The sequence below is a fragment of the Camelus bactrianus genome, chromosome 5 (genome assembly GCF_048773025.1).
Source record: "Camelus bactrianus isolate YW-2024 breed Bactrian camel chromosome 5, ASM4877302v1, whole genome shotgun sequence".
Taxonomy (NCBI): domain Eukaryota; kingdom Metazoa; phylum Chordata; class Mammalia; order Artiodactyla; family Camelidae; genus Camelus; species Camelus bactrianus.
This window is the reverse complement of record NC_133543.1, coordinates 50,998,945-51,020,538: the sequence shown is the minus strand read 5'-3', so window position 1 is coordinate 51,020,538 and position 21,594 is coordinate 50,998,945. Positions and strand designations below refer to the sequence as shown.

The 21,594-nt window shown below is 36.4% G+C and overlaps 1 protein-coding gene across 4 annotated transcripts; it reads left to right on the top strand.

Moving 5' to 3' along the window:
- Nucleotides 1-4,343: 4,343 nt before the first annotated feature.
- On the top strand, nt 4,344-21,167 carry SPC25 (SPC25 component of NDC80 kinetochore complex). 4 transcript variants are annotated; one of them, XM_045507627.2, is made up of 7 exons: nt 4,344-4,929; nt 5,173-5,325; nt 5,421-5,486; nt 11,560-11,706; nt 12,732-12,836; nt 15,612-15,710; nt 17,482-21,167. In XM_045507627.2, exons 1-7 carry the CDS (start codon nt 4,458-4,460, stop codon nt 17,604-17,606), a joined length of 1,167 nt encoding a protein of 388 aa, XP_045363583.2. In that variant the 5' UTR covers nt 4,344-4,457; the 3' UTR covers nt 17,607-21,167. The 4 variants fall into 4 exon arrangements, with proteins under 4 accessions (XP_045363583.2, XP_074219940.1, XP_045363582.2 ...); XM_074363839.1 differs by having other exon boundaries at nt 5,403-5,486; XM_045507626.2 differs by lacking the exon at nt 17,482-21,167 and adding an exon at nt 16,321-17,475.
- Nucleotides 21,168-21,594: the final 427 nt, after the last annotated feature.

Below are 21,594 nucleotides of genomic sequence, written 5' to 3'. Positions count from 1 at the left end.
GCCATTCATCTGTGAGTTATAGCACTCACTGCGATTCGACATCATTCAGAGATATTTGACTTTAGCTTGTGTCACTGGTGCTGTGGCAGTAAACAAAAATTTATTTTGGAGACACTGACCTTTAATGTCTCTGTGCATGGTCATTATCCTTTTACCACAAACTTATCTGCCTTCTCTAAAATAAATTATATTTGAGATCTCTCCAGTGTCACCTTGCAATGTAAAATGGATTTATTTCAGACCAAGTTTATACCCTAGTGACTTTTGGAAAATAATTACCTCCACTCTGGCTAGCATCCAGGAGTATTGGCATCCCATAATGACACTATTATAAGTGACCCAGCTACTGTTCCAGGTACCCCCTCCATTTGTCTCATTATACATTCTTCTCTGGAAATGAACATAACCTATACATCCATAAACTTTTTCTTGGGTCACCACAGGACCCAACAGAGTTGCCCATTGGGCAGTATTATTCATTTTCTTCATAGTAGAGTGAAGATACAGCTGGGTTTATATTTTATAGATGGCCTAAAGAATTCCTACTATGTGTATTCTTAAATTTAGTGTGCATGAGAATCATCTGGAAGACTTGATTACTGGGACCCATATCTAGGCTTTTTAATTCAGTAGGAATGGAGATCAGTCTGAGAATTTGCATTTTTAACAGATTCCTAGATGAGCATGATTCTGTTGGGTGGGGAAACCACACTTTTGAGAAGCACACTTTAGTGGAGTAAGACATGATTTTTACATGTAGCAGGCAGGACAGGGGTAACTCACACCTCAAGGAGTTTGTGGTCTCATAAGGAAGATATTTATGTAAATAACACACTACTGTGCCCTTAGGGGCTCAGAGATAGAGAAAGCGGACAAGAGGAAGAGCAGGTTTAACTTTCAGTTTATGAGATCAGGGGAGCCCTTCTGGAGGTGGCAGTGACTGAGCCTTGATAGATGGGTAGAATTTAGAAATGCAAAATGGCACGATGAAATGGAGAAATGTATTCCATTTGAAATATGTTGCATTTAAAAACTGTAAAAAAAAAATCCCCATGTTTGACATCGATGAGACAATTCAAAATTTGAAAATTGTTACAATTTTCATTTGTCTTATAAATGTCAAAATTGTATTTTTAAGCTGGTTTTAATGCAATATGTTAATGTTTTTAGTGTGCTAGTGGTGGTGTGGTTTTGTTAAAACAAGTCCTTATCTTTTGGAAAGGCATACCAAGATATTTGTGGGTGAAATGACATGTTGTCTGGGGAAGTAGATGGGGTGTGGATAAAGCCGGGTTGCCTAGGGGTCGGTGGTAGCTGGAGCCCAGTGATGGGTATATGAGAGATTCATTATACCATTTTATCTACTTTTGTGTATGTTAGAAATTCTTCATGATAAAAATTTTCAAAAACCAGAAACTGTATGAGCAAAGTTAAGCCAAAGAAGTGCAGGGCTAATTGTTGATTTCTACTAAAATATGAAGTAAACAATTGAACAATAAGGGTAAAATGGTAACTTGAGAGCAAGTCATTCAGTGATTTGACTTGAAGGCCTTGAAGGAGTATAGGCTATATTTTTAAGATGAAGGAACACTGAAAGTGTTTTGAGCAGGGAAATAATATGATGAAAGTGCACTTTGAGAATATTATTGTGGCAATGTTTGGCAAAACAGATTGGGAAGGCAAGAGCTGAAGGTAAGGACCAGGTAGCAAAGGCCTGAATAGAGATCTAGAAGATAGGAAACAGGGGGAGGTGGTGGGTGGTGGCATCTGTAGGTGTTGGCAACCAGTTAACCATGAAGGAGTCATGAAAGACTGCAAGAGCCTAAACTTGAGGACTGGGAGAAAACCAGTGCTATGAAAAGAAAGGGAATAGTTAACAGGAAAATGATCAGTTTTGCTTTTGAAATATTGCCAGTGGGGCATCTTTATAATATGACCAGAAGAGAGCTAGAAAAATGTGACTGAAATGCAGAAAACTGGGCACGACAGGATGAGTCCTAGAGATATCTGTGTGAGATGGGAGGAGATGCCACGGGGAAATAATTTGGTGGGAAAAGAGAGTCAAGGACTTTGGGAAGCATCTAAATTTAGGGATTAGGGAAGAGAAGAGGAATCAGAGAAGGGACTAGTGAAGAGGGAGAAAGTGTAAAACTTCCCATTAGTGTAGGTACATTAGCTTAGTGGCATCAACTATTCTGCCCACAACAATGAGACCAAAATTTAATTATGATAAATAAAAAACTGAATATTCCTTGTACACCCATGTTCGTAGGAGCATTTTTCACAAAAACCAAAAGGTGGAAGCAACAACAATGTCCATCAATAGAGAAATGAAGAAACAAAATGTATATATGTATATATGAGGGTGCTTCAGAGAAACAGAATCAAGAGGATGTGTGTATATGTATAATAACGAATTTGCTTATGTGAGGGCCTTCCGGATGTTTCTGCTCACTCATAACTAGAATCAATCTAAGAAAAATAGTCCACTAAAGAGGGCAGAAATATGAGTCAGCTACAAAATGTTCATCTTAGTCTAGGAGATGTAGTTGCAGTCTTGTGTCAGTCCTGAATATCTCAAAGCCTTGCTCTTGAGGGCTTCTTCCATCTTGCTCGTGGGTCAGTCATGTGCATCCAGATTCCATCAGAAATGCATTAGAGAGATGGTCTGAGCACTACTGCAAGCTGAGAAAAGAATGTATTATTTGAACTAGTAATGGCCTAAAGAAATTACTGAAACTGTTTTCTGGTTATTGTTAAAAATTTAGCGTCCATTATGCTGAAACTGAAGTTGTATTCATGAGACATTGGCAAATTATTAAATGGATAATGCTAAATAACCTTACCTAACTGATTAATTAATTCAGTTTGAGTTGGGGTGGAAGAGGTATATTCTGTATTTATCAAGACATAGCAGAATGTGTATTTCCTTAAAGTCAGGATTCTACAAGTAGTGTGATTGTCTTGTACTGGGGGCCTTAGCTAGAGTTAGTGTTTATTGCAACGATTTTTCTATTTCTTTGCTAACTTAGATTTATTCTATTTAAAGTCTTATTTGTATGTTTTAATATGACAACCTATAGTATAGGAAAGTAGGTAGGATATAAATCATAAAACAAGAAACCACTTTGAGTACTTACGTTACAAGGACTTAGTCCAAGGCATTTGCGTTTATTATCTTTTTTAGTCTTCACATTGGGTATATGAAGAAGATATTAATATTATTATTACCCTCACTCTACAGAAAAGGAAACTGAGGTTCAAGAGACCAAGTAACTAGCCCATAGTCACATTTAGCAAATGATGGAGAGTAGATTTCAAACCCAAGCAGTCTTACTGCAGAGTTGGAGTAGTTAGCCACCGTGTAATTAATGGGAGAAGTAAATTGCCTACAAAACATTTGGTTAATATCCCCAACAATATCCTCTCCAACTCAACATACTGAAATTATAACTCATCATGCTTCTGCCTCCCCACAATACCTCTCCCCCAACACACCAGATCTATTCTGAAGACAATTTCAATTCTGCCAGCAATATCGCCATTCTCTCAAACATCCAGGATAGAAACCTTTAATTCCCTCCGACTTTCTCCTCTCCTTTTCACTTATGTCCACAATACAGTCAGTCAGAGACAGCAGGTAGCCAGAATCTTGGCTATTAGAAGTTTTGATCATTGAGTTTCTATTATGACAGGGACTACCAATACCAGGTACTACTGCCTTTGAATGTTTCTGTTTTAATTTACAGGATCAAAAACAGAGAATCAAGAAATTTTGGAAGTATTATTATTAGAAACCAGTGAACAGTAATATTTCAGCCACTTCCCAGTGAGGAGTTATTAAATCATGAGATAGATTAAACGGTATTTTTATTAGCTTTTTTGTTTTTAATTAGTTTTATTTAAGCTACGGGTAGTACCAAAGAAGAGGGTATATACTTGGCAACAGAATACAATTAAAGTATTTATATTTGTTGCGGAAACCTTTATTTGAAACGGATGAATGGACTGTGGGTCTAGTCCTCCAAAAACTATTATTATTTTTCGAAGCGGAGCTGAATCTGACCGTCTCTCAGAAAGAACTACCAATCCCAGAACTCCAACTTTCCCGCGAGAATTCCGGAGGGCTAGCTCAACCAATCCCTCCACGGAGAGCTTATGCTATCAGCCAATCAGAAGGCGAATGGGCATCCAAAGGCGGGAGGCGGAAGGCGCCCCAGGTTTGAAATAGGAAAGTTGGCGCGGCTGCGGAAGCCGACCTAGGAGACTGGCTGTTGGCTGGCGTCGGTTAAGGTCTTGTGTAGGGCAGGGGGCCGGGCTCAGGCCTGCCCTAGAAGGTAAGTGAGTGGCGGGGGTGAGGGACGGCGTTGGGAATTGAACTGGGTTCCCGGAGCTTCCTGTCGCGTTAGGGGAAAGTGGGTTTGGAGGCGGAATGCGCGTTTTCGGGAACGGTGGCTATGAAATGCGCGTCTCGTTGCTGTTTGGGCGTCTGGGCCTCGCGGAGTGAGCAGCGGCTAGGCTTAGGGGTTTTGCGTTTCACCGAAGAGTTGTCTTCTGGGAAGATTTTATGTTATTGGGAAGGTTTTAACGTTACAGAGAACTGGTGGGTCTGGAGTCTTAGAGGACGTCCTTTTACAGAGGAGGATAGTGAAGCCCGGAGTGTCCCGGTCGCTTGTATAGGTCCTGCACTAAACCCACTAAACTCCCCTGCAGTCTCCATTTTACCGCTACTTTTCCCGATGTGCGGGTGGGGGAGGGACAGGCAGGGTGGACGCGTGGGGTTTTATCCTGTGAAAGGGGGCCCGCCAACTGGGACCTCCAAATCCAGACTGGAATTGGAAAGGTCTGAGTTGGAAAGGGCCTTAGACGTCACCAATTTTACTTACGAGAAAACGGAGGCAGAGTCATTTTCCCAGGGTCAGAGAGCTTGTAAGTATTCTGTGCAGTTACACTACTAATGAATTCCTAGGAGGTAAGGGTGGCCTGAATTCGTGCTGCCCCTTGACCATAGTTAAGTCTAGGTAGTTATATCTGTCTTGGAATATCCAGAGTTAAAAATAAGTTGCAAACTATTTTCTAACAAAGGTCGAACTGCCAACAGATACTTGATTGGAGCTGTGGCTGATACGATTTCAATAACTTAAAAAATACTATGTCCTGTTTGTTTTGTAGCCTTGTCTTACAAAATGGTGGAGGACGAACTGGCACTGTTCGATAAAAGCATAAATGAATTTTGGAATAAATTCAAAAGCACTGTAAGTGACACCTCCTGTCAGATGGTGGGACTAAGAGATACCTACAAGGACTCTATTAAAGCGTTTGCAGGTACCTTAAGTTCATTTGTAACATGCTGTTTTTGTTGTTTGTTTTTTAGTGTTATTTCAGCTGAATTGAAACTTCAGTTCCACTTTCTCTTTCAGAAAAGCTGTCTGTGAAATTAAAGGAGGAAGAACGAATGGTCGAGATGTTTCTGGAATATCAAAATCGTATGTGGCAAACTGTAGAAACAGATCACAGGGGTTTTTCTTTTTTAACATGTTTATGAAATTCCTCATATAAGTAAAATAATGTATATATATGTACAATGTATAACATAAAAATAATATTTATGTACGTGTAGCTTTATAAATAGAACATCCCATGTTATACCATCTTCTCTCACCTTCTAGAACTAAGCAGTATTTAGTTTAGTGTTGTTTTACATGTTATATAAATGGCATCATTTTGTATATATTCTGTCCCTTTTTTCACTGAGCATTATACTTGTGAGATTCATCTATACTGATGTGTAAATGCCCATGTATTTTAAAAACGAGTTTGTTTTCACATTGGAAATCATAGATTGGGGTTTGAAAAGCTGGAGTTCTCTCGGTTTTTTGGGGGGTAGGATTAATACTCTTGACAGTTTTTCCCTTCATATTTTTACTACTGTCCTTGCCTTCTCTTTTCTGCCACTCTGCACATTGTCCAGAGTGGATTGGCAGCTTTAATTGAATTCTTACACACAGACTTACAGCCACAGGCCAAAATCTACTGGAGATACTAAATTTAGCAGCACCATGTTTTGAACACTTAAGTCAGAGTGTCTTTACAGGGGACATGTGTTCTTAATTTGCCACAGGTTTTTCTGTTTTGCTTTGCTTTGATCATTTACCTTACTCGTTATCTGCCACTGAAGGTGTTTGATTGGGAACACCTGGTAGGCTATTATGGTAGGCTTTTACCCATGTTTGCTTTCTAAGCTGCCCTGAAGCTTCTGTGCCCTTTCATTGCTTCTTTTTCCCTCTGTAACCAGCAGCAGAAACGAAAAGCATTTTTGTGCGTGTGTATGTAAGAGAGATACTGAGTTTAGATCCTTTAAACACGGTTGGTTTGTAGAATCTGTAGGGCTGAAAAATTAAGTTTGAAACTGAATTTTCACTACTATGGGTCTCAAAATGTGTTCTTAAAGATTATCTGTAGTGTGAAGATGTGTTCTAAATAGTGTAACATCTAAAAGCATTATCAACTATTTTTCTTTAAAAATGTAAGTTTATACTGGAGCAGAAATACAGTTTACCTAAGTTTAATGAATTCATCCAACATTTGACTGCTGTTTGCCAAGCACCAAGGAGACAACAATGCATAAGGTGTAATCTATACACTGCTCACAATTTAGTGTGAGATACAGACAGGAAAACCACAATTGCAATAAGTTGTAATAGTTTCTATAATAACGGGTTGGGTGCTGAGTGAGCATGGAATCTGGAGAGCATAACTTTTCTAGTGAGGATTGTAGAACATTTAACAGCTAACCCTTACCTTGTATACTTTGCATCAGGCCCTGCTCTGAGCTCTTTGTGTATAGTGCCTCACTGAATCATCACGACAATCTCAGGAGGTATATTTACTGTTTTTAATCCTACTTAATGGATGAGGAATTAGGCACAGACAGATTATGTAAGTTGCTCAAGGTCAGACAGCCGGTAATCAACAGAAACATGATCTGAATGTGCAGTCTGTCACATTGCCTTGGAGAAGGTCCCATAGAGGAGGGATAGAAAAGTTCATCAGATTCAGCATTATATTCTAGAAGAGGGAAGAGCATGTGGGATGTGGTAGAAACTTGAGAGCTTGTTGAGTTCTGGGATGGCTCAAGCAGTGTGGATGGGGAATGGCAGAGAAATGGCTGGTCAGATGATGAAGTACGTTGTGTGTTGGGCAGAGGAGTTTAAGCTTTGTTCTTCAGGAAATTAAGAAGTTGCTACAGAATTTCAATAATATGGGAAATAAATACTGGAAATAATACTGGAATATAATACGGGATTTGTTATTTTGGACAAAGTACTCTGGGAGTGTCACGGACAATAAACGGGAGTGAGATGGTGAGCCAGAAAGACACCAGTTAAGGAACAAGCTAATGCAGTAGTTCAGGCAAACAGGATGGCTTGGACCAGTGACAGCTGTGAGGAGGTAGGCTCATGACTAATGACCTGGTTGTGAGGACACGACGTGGGCTAGGATTTCTTCTGCCTGGACTACAGGCCAGTGGTGATGCATTTACTAAGTGAGGAACTTAAAGAGGAGTGTGTTTTCAGAGGGGGAGGGAGATGTAGATGGTTCCTTTTCAATGTGTTGAGTGAATACACTGAGGTTACCATGCTGTGGGCCTTGTAGGTGGAGATGTCTGGAAGCAATGGTTGTATTGATCTGGAGGCCAGATGGGAAAAGAGCCCTTTGCTGAAGATAGGATTTGGGATTCTCCAGTGTATTTTTGGGGTGGATGCTGTGGAAGAATGTGTAGAGTGAGAGACAACCAAGAATAGTAGTTAGCATTTGTAGGGTTTTTATGGTCGCCTGGTATTGTGCTGACATCTTTACATACATCTCTTTCAGCCCTCCTAACAGTTCTCCAAAGTAGGTGTCATTGTTATTGTCATCGTCATTACTCCCATTTTACTGAGGAGATTATTGACTCAGAGGGATTGTGATTTTTCTCCAGATCATCCTATTGCCTCAAGAGGCCTTGTTCACACTAACAGGGTTACATTCTTCTCCATACTTTGAGAGGGAGGTCAATGGAAAGGACCAGGAGGGACAGAATTAGCAACTGGAGAGCAGAGGAAGAAAGAGAGACAGTCTCAGAAACTAGAAGAGAGAAGAACCAAGACGGAGTGGGTTGTGACAGATAGGTCTTACAGGTAAAAACTGAAAGGTTCTCTCGGAATTTAGTCATTTGGAGGAAAATGGACCTTAAGTGAGAGTCAGTTTTAGTGGAGTGTTGTGGGCAGAGGTCCCACTGGAGTTAGGAGATGAAGAGAGAGTGTGGAATGCTTTCAGGAAGCTTAAATGGAAGAGAGTGGCTACACTGGGACAGAGTGACTTGGGTGAGCTTTTCCTTTCATTTTTAAGGTATCCACCCTCAAATGAATATGTTCATTTATTGCAGGAAAGAAGTCAGAGGGGAAGTAAATGCTGGGGAAAAAAGAGGAGGATAATTGGGAGGATAGAGGGGGAGAAATCTGGCTGAGCCTTGGAGAAGGAGCCGCTGTTCCTCTGGCAGGAGAGGGTGCTGATGTGAGGGAACTCATTCACTACCACATGCTTGTTGAGAAGCAACTTGGCCAGCTGCTCTTTTAGGAAGATGCCGCAGAGAGCAAATTAGCCTAAAATAAGAGCATCTGTTCCTCCTATTTATGATGAGGAAGATCATCTACTGAAAGTGAGAAGTATCTCCCGTGGGCTAGGCTCTTCAGTCATCTTAAATCCTGAGGTCTGTACAAGACAGATTTGTTTTGCAGATGGAGAAGTTAAAAGCTCACTGAGGTTGGGGAACTTGCCTAAGATCATACATTTTAAAGGTAGAAGATAGCGAATTGCAGCCAGAATGTCAGTGCTCTTTCCAGTGTGCCACACTCACCTTGCCACATGGAAGGGAAAGTGTGAGGGAGGGTTCCTAGGGAGCAGTGAAAGCGAACTATGGACCCTGGAGAAAAAAGAGACAGCTGACTGTAAACACAGTAACAGTCATGCAATATGGAGGGCCCTTCCCTTTGTATTTGGCACAAATCAACATGGTTCTTCAAATGTTAGAATAAAAACACTCACACATAGAGTATTTACATATCACTTAATAGTTTAAAACTTTTCACACTATTATTGGATACTCTAACCCTGTGGGGTAAAGGAATGGGGCAGCCAATAATATCCTCATTATACAAATGAGGAAAAGAGGCCCCACAGATGTAATTTGATTAAGGGCCTTGGGTGACAACTGAGAAACCAACCAGGAACTGAAACCTTTTGACTTTAAATCTGCATCTCTTTTGCAGTACAATTAGGCTTAATTTTCCTTAAAAGGTAGCATTTTTCTTTCCGGTAATTTTCATAAGATGTTCATTTTAAATTATACCTAATATATTGTGATCATGTCCACATTCTTGGAAAATTCAGAAAAATAAACAAAAGCCCTGTAATGTTGAGATCCACACTTAAAATGGCTTTGTAGTAACTTTTCATGTGCTATGGAGGGTTTTTAAGATAATTGTGTTCATGGTATCATGTAACTTTGTATCATTTTTTTCTTTTATCATCATGGGAGTATTTTCCCACATTACTAAATTCTTTGAAAATATAGTCTACCTTATTGATTATATACTGTATTAATAATTTACTTATGAGTCATTTAGGATGTTTTCAGTTTTTCAACATTATAAATAACACTGAAAATTTTTTGTATGTAAATACTTGCACACATACTGTTTTCTTAGGGTAATTTTGTAAAAATGAAATTACTGGATCAAAGGACATGAATATCCTTAAGAGTTGTTTTGCAAAGTCAAAAATATTTTCCACAAGAACTCTAGTATTTTGCATTCATCTCAGCACTAGGTATTATTTTTGTAAGTAGTGTTGTAATAAATGAAAATTGGTATGCTATTGGCTTTATTTGCATTTCTGTGATTACTGTGCTTAAATTATCTTTTGTATTTATTAACCACCTGCATTTTATGTTTCCTCTGTTCATTCTTCTATTTGTTTTTTCCTTAGGAATGTATATTTGTGTCTTCTTTAGATTAAGAATAGTAACCTGGTGGGAAAGGGTGTATAGCTCAGTGGTAGAACATGTGCTGAGCATGCATGAGGTTCTGGGTTCAATCCCATTTACTAAAAAGAAAAAAAAAAGGAGGAACCTGTTGGGGGAAAATAGTTTAATGGTCAAAAGTGTGGCCTTTGAAGTTAAGACCTGAGTTTGAATCCAGGTCTTACTATTCATTGCATCCTAGTGAACAGCCATGGGCAAGTAATTGAAGTGCTGAATCTTTTTTTCTTCTTTTAAAAAAGAAAGACCTGAATAATAATTATATTATTGTGAAACTTAAATAAATTTATATAAATATAAGAACAAAGTATTTAGCATATAGTGGAGTTTTATGCTTATTTGAATCAAATATGAGTTTATTTGCTTCAGTCTGCCTTTTTCTTTGATTTCTTTTTGCCTTTAAGTAAAAAGATTTCCCCATAGAGTTAATTTTATATTCACAGATACTGCCTTTTAGATTTCATAAAATTTCATTTTGTATTTAAATATTTAATAAATGTGGATTTTATTTTGGATTTCAGCACTGTTTGGGGAACAATCTACTCTTGATTTATGACATTTATCATATTACTTTCCTAAATATACCAACATTTGTCTGGGACTGTCTTTTTATTTAATGGAGCTGTATGGCAGTTTGACTACTACACCACTATTAATAGTGTCGCAGTCACAGATGCTAACTCTGATAGGGCAAGTCCCTTTCCTGGTTATTTTTCTTACCATATTTTCTTAACTATTCTTATCTATGTATTCGTCAGATAAATTTTATAGTGACTTTTTAGAACGTTCTTTTCTATTCTCTCCAAATTCCATTGGGGCTATATTAAATATAGAAGTGAATTTGGGAAATACTGACATCTTTATAATATTTAGAAGCTTAAAATGTTTCTTCATATATCCAGGTCAAATGTATGTCTCAGACAAATACTGCTTTTTTTTTTTTTTTTTTTCATACAGAGCCTACATATTTCTTCATCTAGATTGTTCCTGAATGTTGTGTTGCCAGCGTAAATGAGATTTCTTCTTTCCTTCCTCCCTGACTCCCTACCCCCTCTCTGCCTCTTCTATCTTTCTGGTATATTCTGGAATCACTTATGTAGCATTAAAATTAGCTATTTCTTCAAAGCATTTGTAAAGCTATCTTCTAGAGTTTCATTGTCTTTGGTGATGGTTTTATTTATGTGCCTGTTTGAACAGGAAAGCTGCGAATGTAATGATCTGATCTTGTATTTCTTGGTTTAATTTATTTAGTATTCTCATTTTAAAAAGCATTTTTGTCTCATTTTTATTTTCAAAGACAAGTAGGAAAGAGTAGATTAGGATTTTGTTCTTTTACAGTTTTTGAATCATTAGGAAATGCTTATCAATTAAAACATTCTTTATTAATCTTATGAAAGTATTTTGTGCTTTTTTAATCTTAGATACGTGTTGCTGGGCAGTGCATATAGATTCTAGCTAATACTCTGTGCTTCTTACAGAGATCTGCAGGCAAAATAAGCTCATTCAAGAAAAAAAAGATAATTTGTTAAAGTTGATTGCTGAAGTAAAAGGCAAAAAGCAGGAATTGGAAGCACTGACTGCAAATATCCAGGATCTTAAGGAAGAATATGCTCGGAAGAAGGAAAGTAAGTTTCCAGTGGTGCATGTACCTAAATTTCAAAGTGGTGACAGTTCATAGTGATACACATCTTGCCTTCTCCCCAGTTCATTGCCAAAAGTAGATTACATACTTCAGGGGCAGAGCCAGCCACTCACCTCTGCAAGGTGTCTGTGAAGTTTGCTAAGTGGGTTTTATTTTCTTGGGTTTTGCTTAAAAGTCCTTTTGACTTCTAATGGAACTAGAGAATAATGAAATTGATATGAGAGTTTAATTAAGCAGAGTGACAGACAATTTCACTAAATAAGATTTGCCTGGGAGAAACTATAGTGTAATTTATGCAACAAATTTATTGATCACACATTCTCTGCCAGGAACTATTAAACATGCTTTTTATGATGCAAAGCTTCTTTGTCTAAGACTTCCATATTTTTAAAAAATGGTGCTTCCTTTAGATAGGAGCTTTGTTTGCCCACAAACAAAATAAGCAGTTCTCATTTCTCTTCAAAATAGCAGTTTGTCTTGTGAATGCTTTTTCTTACAGAGTTTGTGTGCAAGTATGCATTATTTTTCTTATCTGTTAAGTATTACTTAGGGAATATTGTGCTAAGTTTAAACAAAAATGCGAAACCAGCGTGAAATAAGGATGACCTCCTATGAGAAGTAGTTATGTTTAAAAGAATAGAATGTTTTTCCAATAAAGCAATTTATACATTTTTGGCTAACCGGAAAAAGCAAAATAGTATACAAGATGTCTTTATATCTCTGCTAGCCATGTAGGTCCTTGGCCTATTCATGCTACTACATAATAGAACAAAAATTATTCCATCACTACCTGTACATATTGTCTCATGCAGTTTTTCCTTCCAACTTGAGTGAAGAGAAGCCTGCTTTGCTAGTTGGTAGAGGTAGAAACTGTAATAAATGTAAGCAGATTCATTTGCCTTGCATCATTTTAATAGTTGTTTTTAAGTTTTTTAATTAATTAAGTGAACATTAATTGAGTGTTATTTAAAATATTTGACATTCAGTGTTTGTGTTTTTTAAACATAGCTATTTCCAGTGCTAACAAAGCTAATGAAGAGAGGTTGAAAAGGCTACAGAAATCAGCAGTTGTGTATAAAGATCGACTTGGCCTAGAAATTCGAAAAATCTATGGTAAGTACATTAACGTAAGAAAAACAAAGATGAGAAGAGTCTGTCTTTTTTTAAGTAGTAGAGAATTTTAAAAATATTTTCAACTAAAATAATGATCACATCAATAACTTTTTAGATGGTAGAAAAAAAATTACAAAATTTTTATCACCCTAACATATACTGATGCCTTGGTTATTTATCATCTAGTATTTTAATAAATGTATTTTAGGCATGGTTGCCAACATGCAAATAATTTTTATTCTTTGTTCTTACTAGCAGTGTATGATTAGTATTTCTCTAGTTATTATAGCCTTCATAATAGCAATTTTAAAATGGTGGTGTAATAATTCATTCCGTAAGTGTAGCATAATTTATTCAGTCTTTTACCTGTTGTTGCTTTTATATACTGCTTCTAAGTTAGCATTTGGATTTTGCATTTTTCAGTTTTAGAAATACTGTAGTGAACACAGATGTCTCCATTTTCTTGGTATAATTTCCATGGAATTCCCAGAGATGAATTAATTGGGTTAAAGCATATGAATAATCATAGCACTGAGTACAACCATATGATGAGTCATGAGTCCTAGTGAATCTTCAAATCTGTAATGGTCTTGGTGACCTCCGACACACCAGCCAACGACCAGTCTTACAAGCAGGCCTTTGTCTGGTTCTGGGAATAGCATTCTCAGGCCTGCTGTGTAAACTCCTTTATGCAATCTGTCTACAATGTAAAGAGTAGCCATTTCATTGTATGAATGCCAGAATATAGTTTTTTAAAGTTTTTTTTTTTGACAGTTGACTAGATATAATTGAAAATATTTTTTAAATGCATTTCATTAATTATTAATGAAAATGTGATTTTTTTTTTCCTATCAGTTTACTAATTATATTTCTTTCTTAGATAGATTGGGCCCTTTATCCATATATCTGTTAGTCTTGGCTTTGGGGTTTTTTTCCTATCAGAATGAGTTTTTAATACGAAATACTAATAACCTTTGCTTAGAGGAGAACATAAGGTCCAGCTCTGAACTTTTGATCCATTGGTCTCTAAGTATATAGTCACCTTTATCCTGAGGTGCTTTTTTGTGTTTAGTTTTGTTTCAAAACCAGTTTTAAAGCTTTAAAATTATTTCTAGATTTAAAGTAGAAGTTTCTTATAGTCCTCAAAGTCAGGAAATAATGTTAAAAAGAAGAGACAAGACGTTAAATTTCATTTTGCCTAACTGATTATCTTCTGAAATCTTTGGCATTCATATCTCTCATTACTGTTAACAGTTTTAAAAAACCTCATGTACTGACAGTTATTTCATTCTGAATTGAAATGCAAGACTAGTTTTTTTTCAGAGTTTCTGAAAATATCTTTCTATAATTAAAAGAATTTTTTATGCTGTAGAGTAAAACTAAAATGCATGTGAATTTCTACTTTGTGGCTGCCATTTTGAATTTCTACCAGGTATTTACTCTTTAGTGAATATTTGGAGGTCTTTTTGAAAATAGGCTTTAAGTCCAGATAACTGCAGAAAAAGTCAAATTTGTTTGACAACACAATTTTTAAATTGTGGTTAAATATATATAACAGGATTTGCCATTTTAACTCTGTTTTATTGTACAATTCAGTGGCATGAATTATATTCACAATGTTGTGCAACCATTACCACTGTCTATTTCCAAAATTTTTCATCACTACGGACAGAAACTCTGTACCCATTAAATAATTCCCATTCCTCTCTTCTCCTAGCCCCTAATAAACTCTAATTTACTTTATCTGCAAACTTGCCTAATCTAGGTATTTCTTATAAGTGGAATTACAGTATTTGTCCTTTTGTGTCTGGCTTATTTCACTTAGCATAATGTTTTCAAGGTTCATCTATATTGTAGCATGTATCCGAACATCATTCCTTTTTATGGCTGAATAATATTCCATTGTATATACACCATATTTGTTTATGTATTCATCTGTTAGTGGACACTGGGCTATTCTTACCTTTTGGCTGCTGTGATAATGTTGCTGTGAACACTGCTTACAGTTACCTATTTGAGTCTCTATTTTCAGTTCTTTTGAGTATGTACCTTGGAATTGCTGGGTCATATTGTAATTCTTTGCCTAAACTTCTTGAGGAACTGCCAAACTATTTTCTAGAGCAGCTACACCATTTTACATTCCCACCAGCAACTTACAAGGGTTCCAATTTCTCTACATCTTCGCCAGCATTGTTACTTATTTGTTTGTTTGTTTATTGTCATCCTAGTAGGTGTGAAATGTTGTCTCATTGTAGTTTTGGTTTATATATTTCCAGTGATTAGTGATATTGAGTATCTCTTCATGTGCTTATTAGCCATTTGTATATATTCTTTGGAGAAATGTCTATTCAGGTCCCTTTGTCCATTTTTGAATTGGGTTTTTCTTTTTGTTGTTCATTTGCTAAGATTTTTTTTAATACATTATTATATTATATATTAAACCCGTATCAGATCTATGATTTGCAGGTATTTCCTTCATTCTCTGGGTTGTATTTTCACTCTCTTGAGTGTCCTTTTGAGGACAAAGTGTGTAATTTTGATGTAATCCAGTTTATCTATTTCTTGTTGTTGCTTGTGCTTTTGATGATAGTTAAACTACAGTGCATTTCGAAGCTAATTTGTAATTAGCACATTTGGAGATGTTGGGTAAGTGACTGTATGTACCTAGCAGTGTAGTTATTGCTCAGAGGTGGCGGTAAGAATGCTCATCTCTGTTAAGAGCTTTGGCACAATAAAATAATTCTCATACTAAATAATTTAATCTCTTTTTTTCAGGTGATAAATTGCAGTTTATATTCACTAATATTGACCCTAAACATCCTGAGAGCCCATTTATGTTTTCCCTGTGCCTAAACGAAGCAAGGGACTATGAAGGTATGTACTTCCATCTCTTAATTGGTGCTTAAGACTAGCATCTCAAAATGTTCCTTGACTTAGAATATAAAGTAACATGAGGGCAAGTAACATTCCACAAGCTATTGCTTTCTTTTCCAGTCTTGCTTCTTGGGATGTAGTCTTCTAAAGGCTTTGAGTGTAGTTTTGATTTATAGATACGATCCAGGAGTCTTAATAAGTAACTTGTCTTTGGAATGGCACAGTGCCACAGTGGCTAAAAAATCTAAAAGACTGAAGTTCACTGTATTTCATATGCAAGATGAATTACCCTCTTAGAGAACTTAAAACAGAGCTAAAGCTATAAAGGATATGACTGCCCAAATGTGAATATTGTAAGTTATCCAAGTAGATGATTTTAAAATCAAGTGTAAAATCAGAATGTGATAATTTATTTGCCCAAAAATAAATTAAAAAAATTTATCCTATCCTGAAAATCCCACATGTTGGTAAGTTAGCTTAGTTACTGATTCTGCTACTGGCCAGAAGGTCATTGTTGTATGGGGAATATATATGTTTGGTAATAGTGTGAACAAGAAGAAAACGAAAATTTACTTCTCTCTTTTTTATCATTCTAATCCTTCCTTTAAAGTAACCTTACTGGAATTCAGAAAAATGGTTCTTAGCTCTTTATACCTGTGCTCTCATCTTGAAGCATTTATAGCCGACAGAGACACTCTGCTGAACTGCCGAATTGGCTCCCTAATGTGCCCTAGTGACTCAATTCCTATTCTAATGGAACTTATATTTTAGGAATCTAATTCAGGTACAGATGTTTCTTTTTTTCTCTTTAGGTAAATATCTTCTAATCTGATAGTGAATACTGAATTTTAAAAGGCAAACCCAAAAACCTCTTACCTAGCTTCTCAATTTCCTCCAAATTGAATAGCCTCTATTGCTATATAGTGTCATAGTATTTGATAATGTATTAAAATAGAATCTACAGTATAAATTTTGAAACAAGAGCTCTTTGCTGTTCTTCCCTGCTTTGGTCATGGGCCTTGTTTCCTAAGCAGTCTCTGCAAAAGATCTGGAAATCTGATATGGTTGAAATTCTTCTCCTTGGACAAAGGACAAGATTTATGGTAGAGAAAGTTGGATCATTCCTTTCCTTTGAGCACCTTCACTAGAGACTCGCTCCCAGTATATACCAGCTGGTACAGCTGCGTACTGGGGCCATATTGTTTGTGATCTTGAGTCTCATTGATTAGTGGGCCATGCAAATACCACTTTGGGAATAGCAGCTGCATGTTCTGATGATCTCCATTTCACTTATGCAACTTCAGATATTTCTTTCCACAGTTGTATGTTATTAAGGGTTTCCATTGGAAATGTTTTTTTTTTTCATCCAGTGGCCAGAAATTAGCAATGAGGCCACAGTTTTGAAGAGAAAACTGACTTAACAGTTTAAAAAAAAAATCTTAAAATAGTTTAAATAGTTAAAATATATGAGGAAGATGATAGGGAAAAGCATTCTGTTCTGTATCACTAAGCTCTTCAGTTCCTTGATTACCATCTGTTTAAATTTAAAGCAAGATTCTAGTACTTAATATTTTAATATTTAGAGATTAAATAAAGGAAAGGTCCAAAAGATAGGATATGAAAATCAAGTGTATCTATCATTCTATGCTGAAAGCATTTCAATAAAATGGAATCTAAATAATTTCAATCAGATGAGAGCATCTAAGTTAGAAATATTTATCTTCTATTAAAAAAAAAAAAAACTCAAATTTTCTTCTTTTTTTCCTTCTAGTGTCAGATAGTGCTCCTCATCTTGAGTGCCTAGAAGAATTTCAGGAAAATGTAAGGAAGACCAATAATTTTTCAGCTTTTCTTGCCAATGTTCGGAAAGCTTTTACTGCTATGGTTTATAATTAATGTATAAATAGTATATAAAAAATGTTACCCCTATTGTGTATCAAGGCAAGTTTTTGTTACCCTTATCTTGTATCAAGTCAAGTTTTTGAAGGTCATGGACTAGTAATATTAAAAAATGAGAAGGCTGGGCCCAACCTAGGGTTTGCAGTTTTTAATATGTACTTCACAAAATACTGTCATCCTAATATCATAAAGGAAAGAATATTTTTATCTTAAACCAAGAGGGATCTAAAATTAAAATAAACGACAAACCTTTACATCAGAAGAAGGCTGATAGTATTCTCAGGTATGTGAAGTAAAATTCATATTTTATGGCAAGAGAAGAAAAATTTAAACCAATTCTCCACCCTTTGACCTCCTCTCTCCCCCTACTGTGCATTGTGCATCTGCACTGTGCAGCGATCAAGCCTCCCCCATCAGCAGGGACACCTGCTCAACCATAAAGAGCAGCATTCTCCTAGCATCAATAAGACAGCTCCTTAAAAGATCACATTCATTTTTTTTTTGATCACATTCCTTCTTGATCTTATAAGGAGTTACATGACCTACCAGAATGACACCTAGATCAGGATTATGTAAACTGTCAATAATACATCATTTGATGTACAGCCCTTTGTGTCATATAACTGTCTTTTGTTGTTGTTATTTTTTTTAACTTTCTTATTAATTTATAATCATTTTACAATGTTGTGTCAAATTCCATATAACTGTGTCTTGATTCCTAACTGGTGGAATAGTTCTCAGAGCTTTTTGAAATGCTTTTCCTGGGTTATAATCCTCAAATATGGCTCGAATAAAATTTTCCATTTCTTTCTTAGAACAACTGATTAACTTTTTTATTGACATATTCTTGGCATAGTTGGCAGAATATCAGAGCCACGTGCCAGAGGACACCTGGAGTCTACCTAGAACCAGTGCTTGGTACCAGCATGGGCCCATTGAGCCCCATTAGCTTCTCAGTATTCCTCAGGTGTTCCAATGAGTTCTGTTGATATTTGGATCTCATTGTTTGGGTAATGATCCTAAAAATTTTATTTGAGCTGGTTTTCACTTAAGGCTTGGAGTCTTAAGGGGCACTGGTACATTTCCTAGGCAGGACCTAGGGGATCTGGGCGAGGGGCTCAGGGAAACATAGGTGGCTGGGTTTTTGTTAAATTTGTCTTAAATTGAAAAAATGAGTTGGTATATAATCTGAAGAAAACTTTTGCTAGTGAATGAGACACTGAATTATTCAGCTCCAAAGAATAAAGAGACATTTTGCTCCTTCTGGCCGCATGGCATCCTCAGGCAACTGAGGACCTCATGGAAGTGTCAGAGGATCAATCTTTGTGACCTGCAGCAGTCCCATAGGGAACCCTGCCTCAACAGTTAAGTAAGTACTACTTATCTGGGAGGTGCGACAGAGGCTGGTCACCTAGTCCTCCGAGCACCCATGACAGTTTTAGGCTGTCACAGGTAGAAACTGAGTCACGTAAAAGAAGTTGAACTGACCTGAGGGTAACTTCTTGGGAGCTAGACTCAGAAACAGCACAAGTGCAATCCGCCACGTTGTCTTCAGAAAGTTGTTCAGCTCACATCTCATATCTGAATTAGGCTATGAAATTAATACCAGGAAATTGTGCCTCAAAGGCCAAGCAGCTCCCATGCAAACAGCTGCCTATGGGAATACCAGCTGGGTTTATGTATGCTTGCAATTACTTAATTGGGAACTAAAGGAAATAGGGCCCTGAAGTGGCCAAGTTGGGGTTCTTTTGACTCTCCAAAACTGAATTTTGAGCACACAGTCAAAGCTGGCAGTCTTCTGTGCCTGCAGGGTCTACTGGAAACAACAGTGGTAAGTGTTTTTCTCTTTTCTAAAATTAGATTAGCAGGTTGTGTGTAGTGTTGTAGATATGTGGTATTGCGAAAATTAACTTGTAAAACAGCTCTATTTAATTGGCTTATAGGAAATTAAGTGCTTATATAAATACTCAGAAATAGAAAAGAATCTGGCCAGAATGAATTTGGGTTCACATGATCTGGGAGATACTTAGTATTGAATTAATATCTGGTATTAAAAGTTAGCTTAAGCTTGTTGGTTTGATTAATACAGATATGTCTTTAGAGTCATCAATATTAAATTTAATACTTTTATTGTACCTAGGTTTACTAGAAATCAGGGACATTAATTTTGTTACAAAGTTTGTCAGCAAGAAAAATAACGATATGACAAAACTTGTAAGGTAAATAAAATAGAGGTAAATGAGAAGACCTTTCAGGTAAACTCTTTAGGAATAATTGTGTTTTGGGAATGTCTGCCTTAAGGATAGTAGCTCCAGATTTTGGTAACATGAAACTAAACCGAGTTAAAATGAGATTTCATTCACTCTCTGGGTCACTTCAAATAGGATAAAACACTGGGACATTAATTGCTAGGCAGATCTAGTAAGTTTACCTACCTTTGCTTTCTTAGGAGGGGAAGACTAAAACATCAGTTTGTCAATCAGGTAATACTGGCAGGACAGTTTACAATTATTTTCTTCTTGGTTTTCACTAGAGATTAAGATTTTAAGGTTAAGAATGATAAGGGAAACATCTCAGTATGCAGGGAAAGTAGGACATGTGTTTTCGGCAAAGAAAGCATGAGGAATGAAAATGCATTTTGTTAAAGGAAAAAAGGTGGTTTTGTCCTCGAGCTGGTTGTTTCTGCATGGAAAAGAAAGTAAGGGACAGATTAATATGGAAACAAAGTTGTGGAAGGTTTATAGAAAAGGAATACTGAGAGAGTTTTGTGCATGGTCAAGGTTGGCTAAGATAAGATTGAACTTATATTAAGAAAATGAATTTTAAGGTAAAGTGGTACAAAACCAGAATTTGATTCTTTCTCTAAGAGAACAAAGTTTCCTTTTTTTTTTAAATTTTTTGTTTTGTTTTCTGTTAGAGGAGAAGTAATTAGATTGATTTATTGGAGGTGCTGGGGATTGAACCCAGGACCTTATGCATGCTAAGCACGTGCTGTACCACTGAGCTATCCCCTTCCCCTCAAAGTTTTCTTAAAATATTGAACTAATTTTGGTAATAGTTTGGGAGTTTTTTTGTTTAAGTGATGTTTTTGCCATTGAGATCTTTTGTTGTCAACTTGGGTAAATGAACGGGTCTTATTTCACAGTGTCCTGTGATTATACTTGACCAAATGTTTTAAAACTTTGATATTTTTGACAAACTTCTCGAAGATCAAATTCTAAATGAAGTTCGTTTGACCTCTAGTTAACTTTGAGGTTTTCCAAAGCATCCCTGGAACATCTCACAATACTTGTTTTCTCTCCATCTTTGAGAGAGGAATATCAAACTAGTTAGATTTATTAAATTACATGGGAAGCACTGTCAAATAAGTGGTGATAAAAACTCCTTAGATTATATCATATCGGTAAATGTTATTAATACAAACATTCTAGAAAATATCTGGAATTCCTAAAATTCTGTTATGTCCTGGTAAGTGATATCAGTCATAATTTTAGTGTATGTCACAGCAATAACCAAGTTTCTTTTCAGTTGCATTGTAATAAAAAAGTCTTTAATCTTTCTAAGTCTTCTGTCATTCTTAGACAATTATTGTTGTACTCTGATGCTTTTGCAAAAATGCTTCAGTTTCAAGAAGATTCATGAAAAGGACTATTTTGACAAGTTCAAGATTTCTGATAACTTTCGGGTCATACCACTGAACTGGGTAAGAAATTAAAGAATCCTAGTAGAAAACCTGATAGTGTCATAAAACTGTTAACAGAAGATTAAGATCACAGATTAGTCACATAGGACTGAGCGAACTTACAAGTATGGTTATAATTTGGGGGTTTTCTCTGAAATATTACTGGTTTTTTTAATCCATGCTTTCTAGATATAAGGAAACCTTCAAATTACACCTCTGTAAATAAAATGGAAACATCTTTTCTCTTTACCTGATCCTTCCAGAATTTACAAACTCTTAGGTTCCCAGCAGTTTTCTTAGGTA

Excerpts from the sequence above, each read along its gene's own strand:
- SPC25 (XM_074363838.1), top strand. The coding sequence starts at position 4,458 with ATGAAATGCGCGTCTCGTTGCTGTTTGGGCGTCTGGGCCTCGCGGAGT. Across the intron at positions 11,707-12,731 it reads ATATGCTCGGAAGAAGGAAA|CTATTTCCAGTGCTAACAAA; the intron begins GTAAGTTTCCAG and ends TTTTAAACATAG. Across the intron at positions 12,837-15,611 it reads AGAAATTCGAAAAATCTATG|GTGATAAATTGCAGTTTATA; the intron begins GTAAGTACATTA and ends TCTTTTTTTCAG.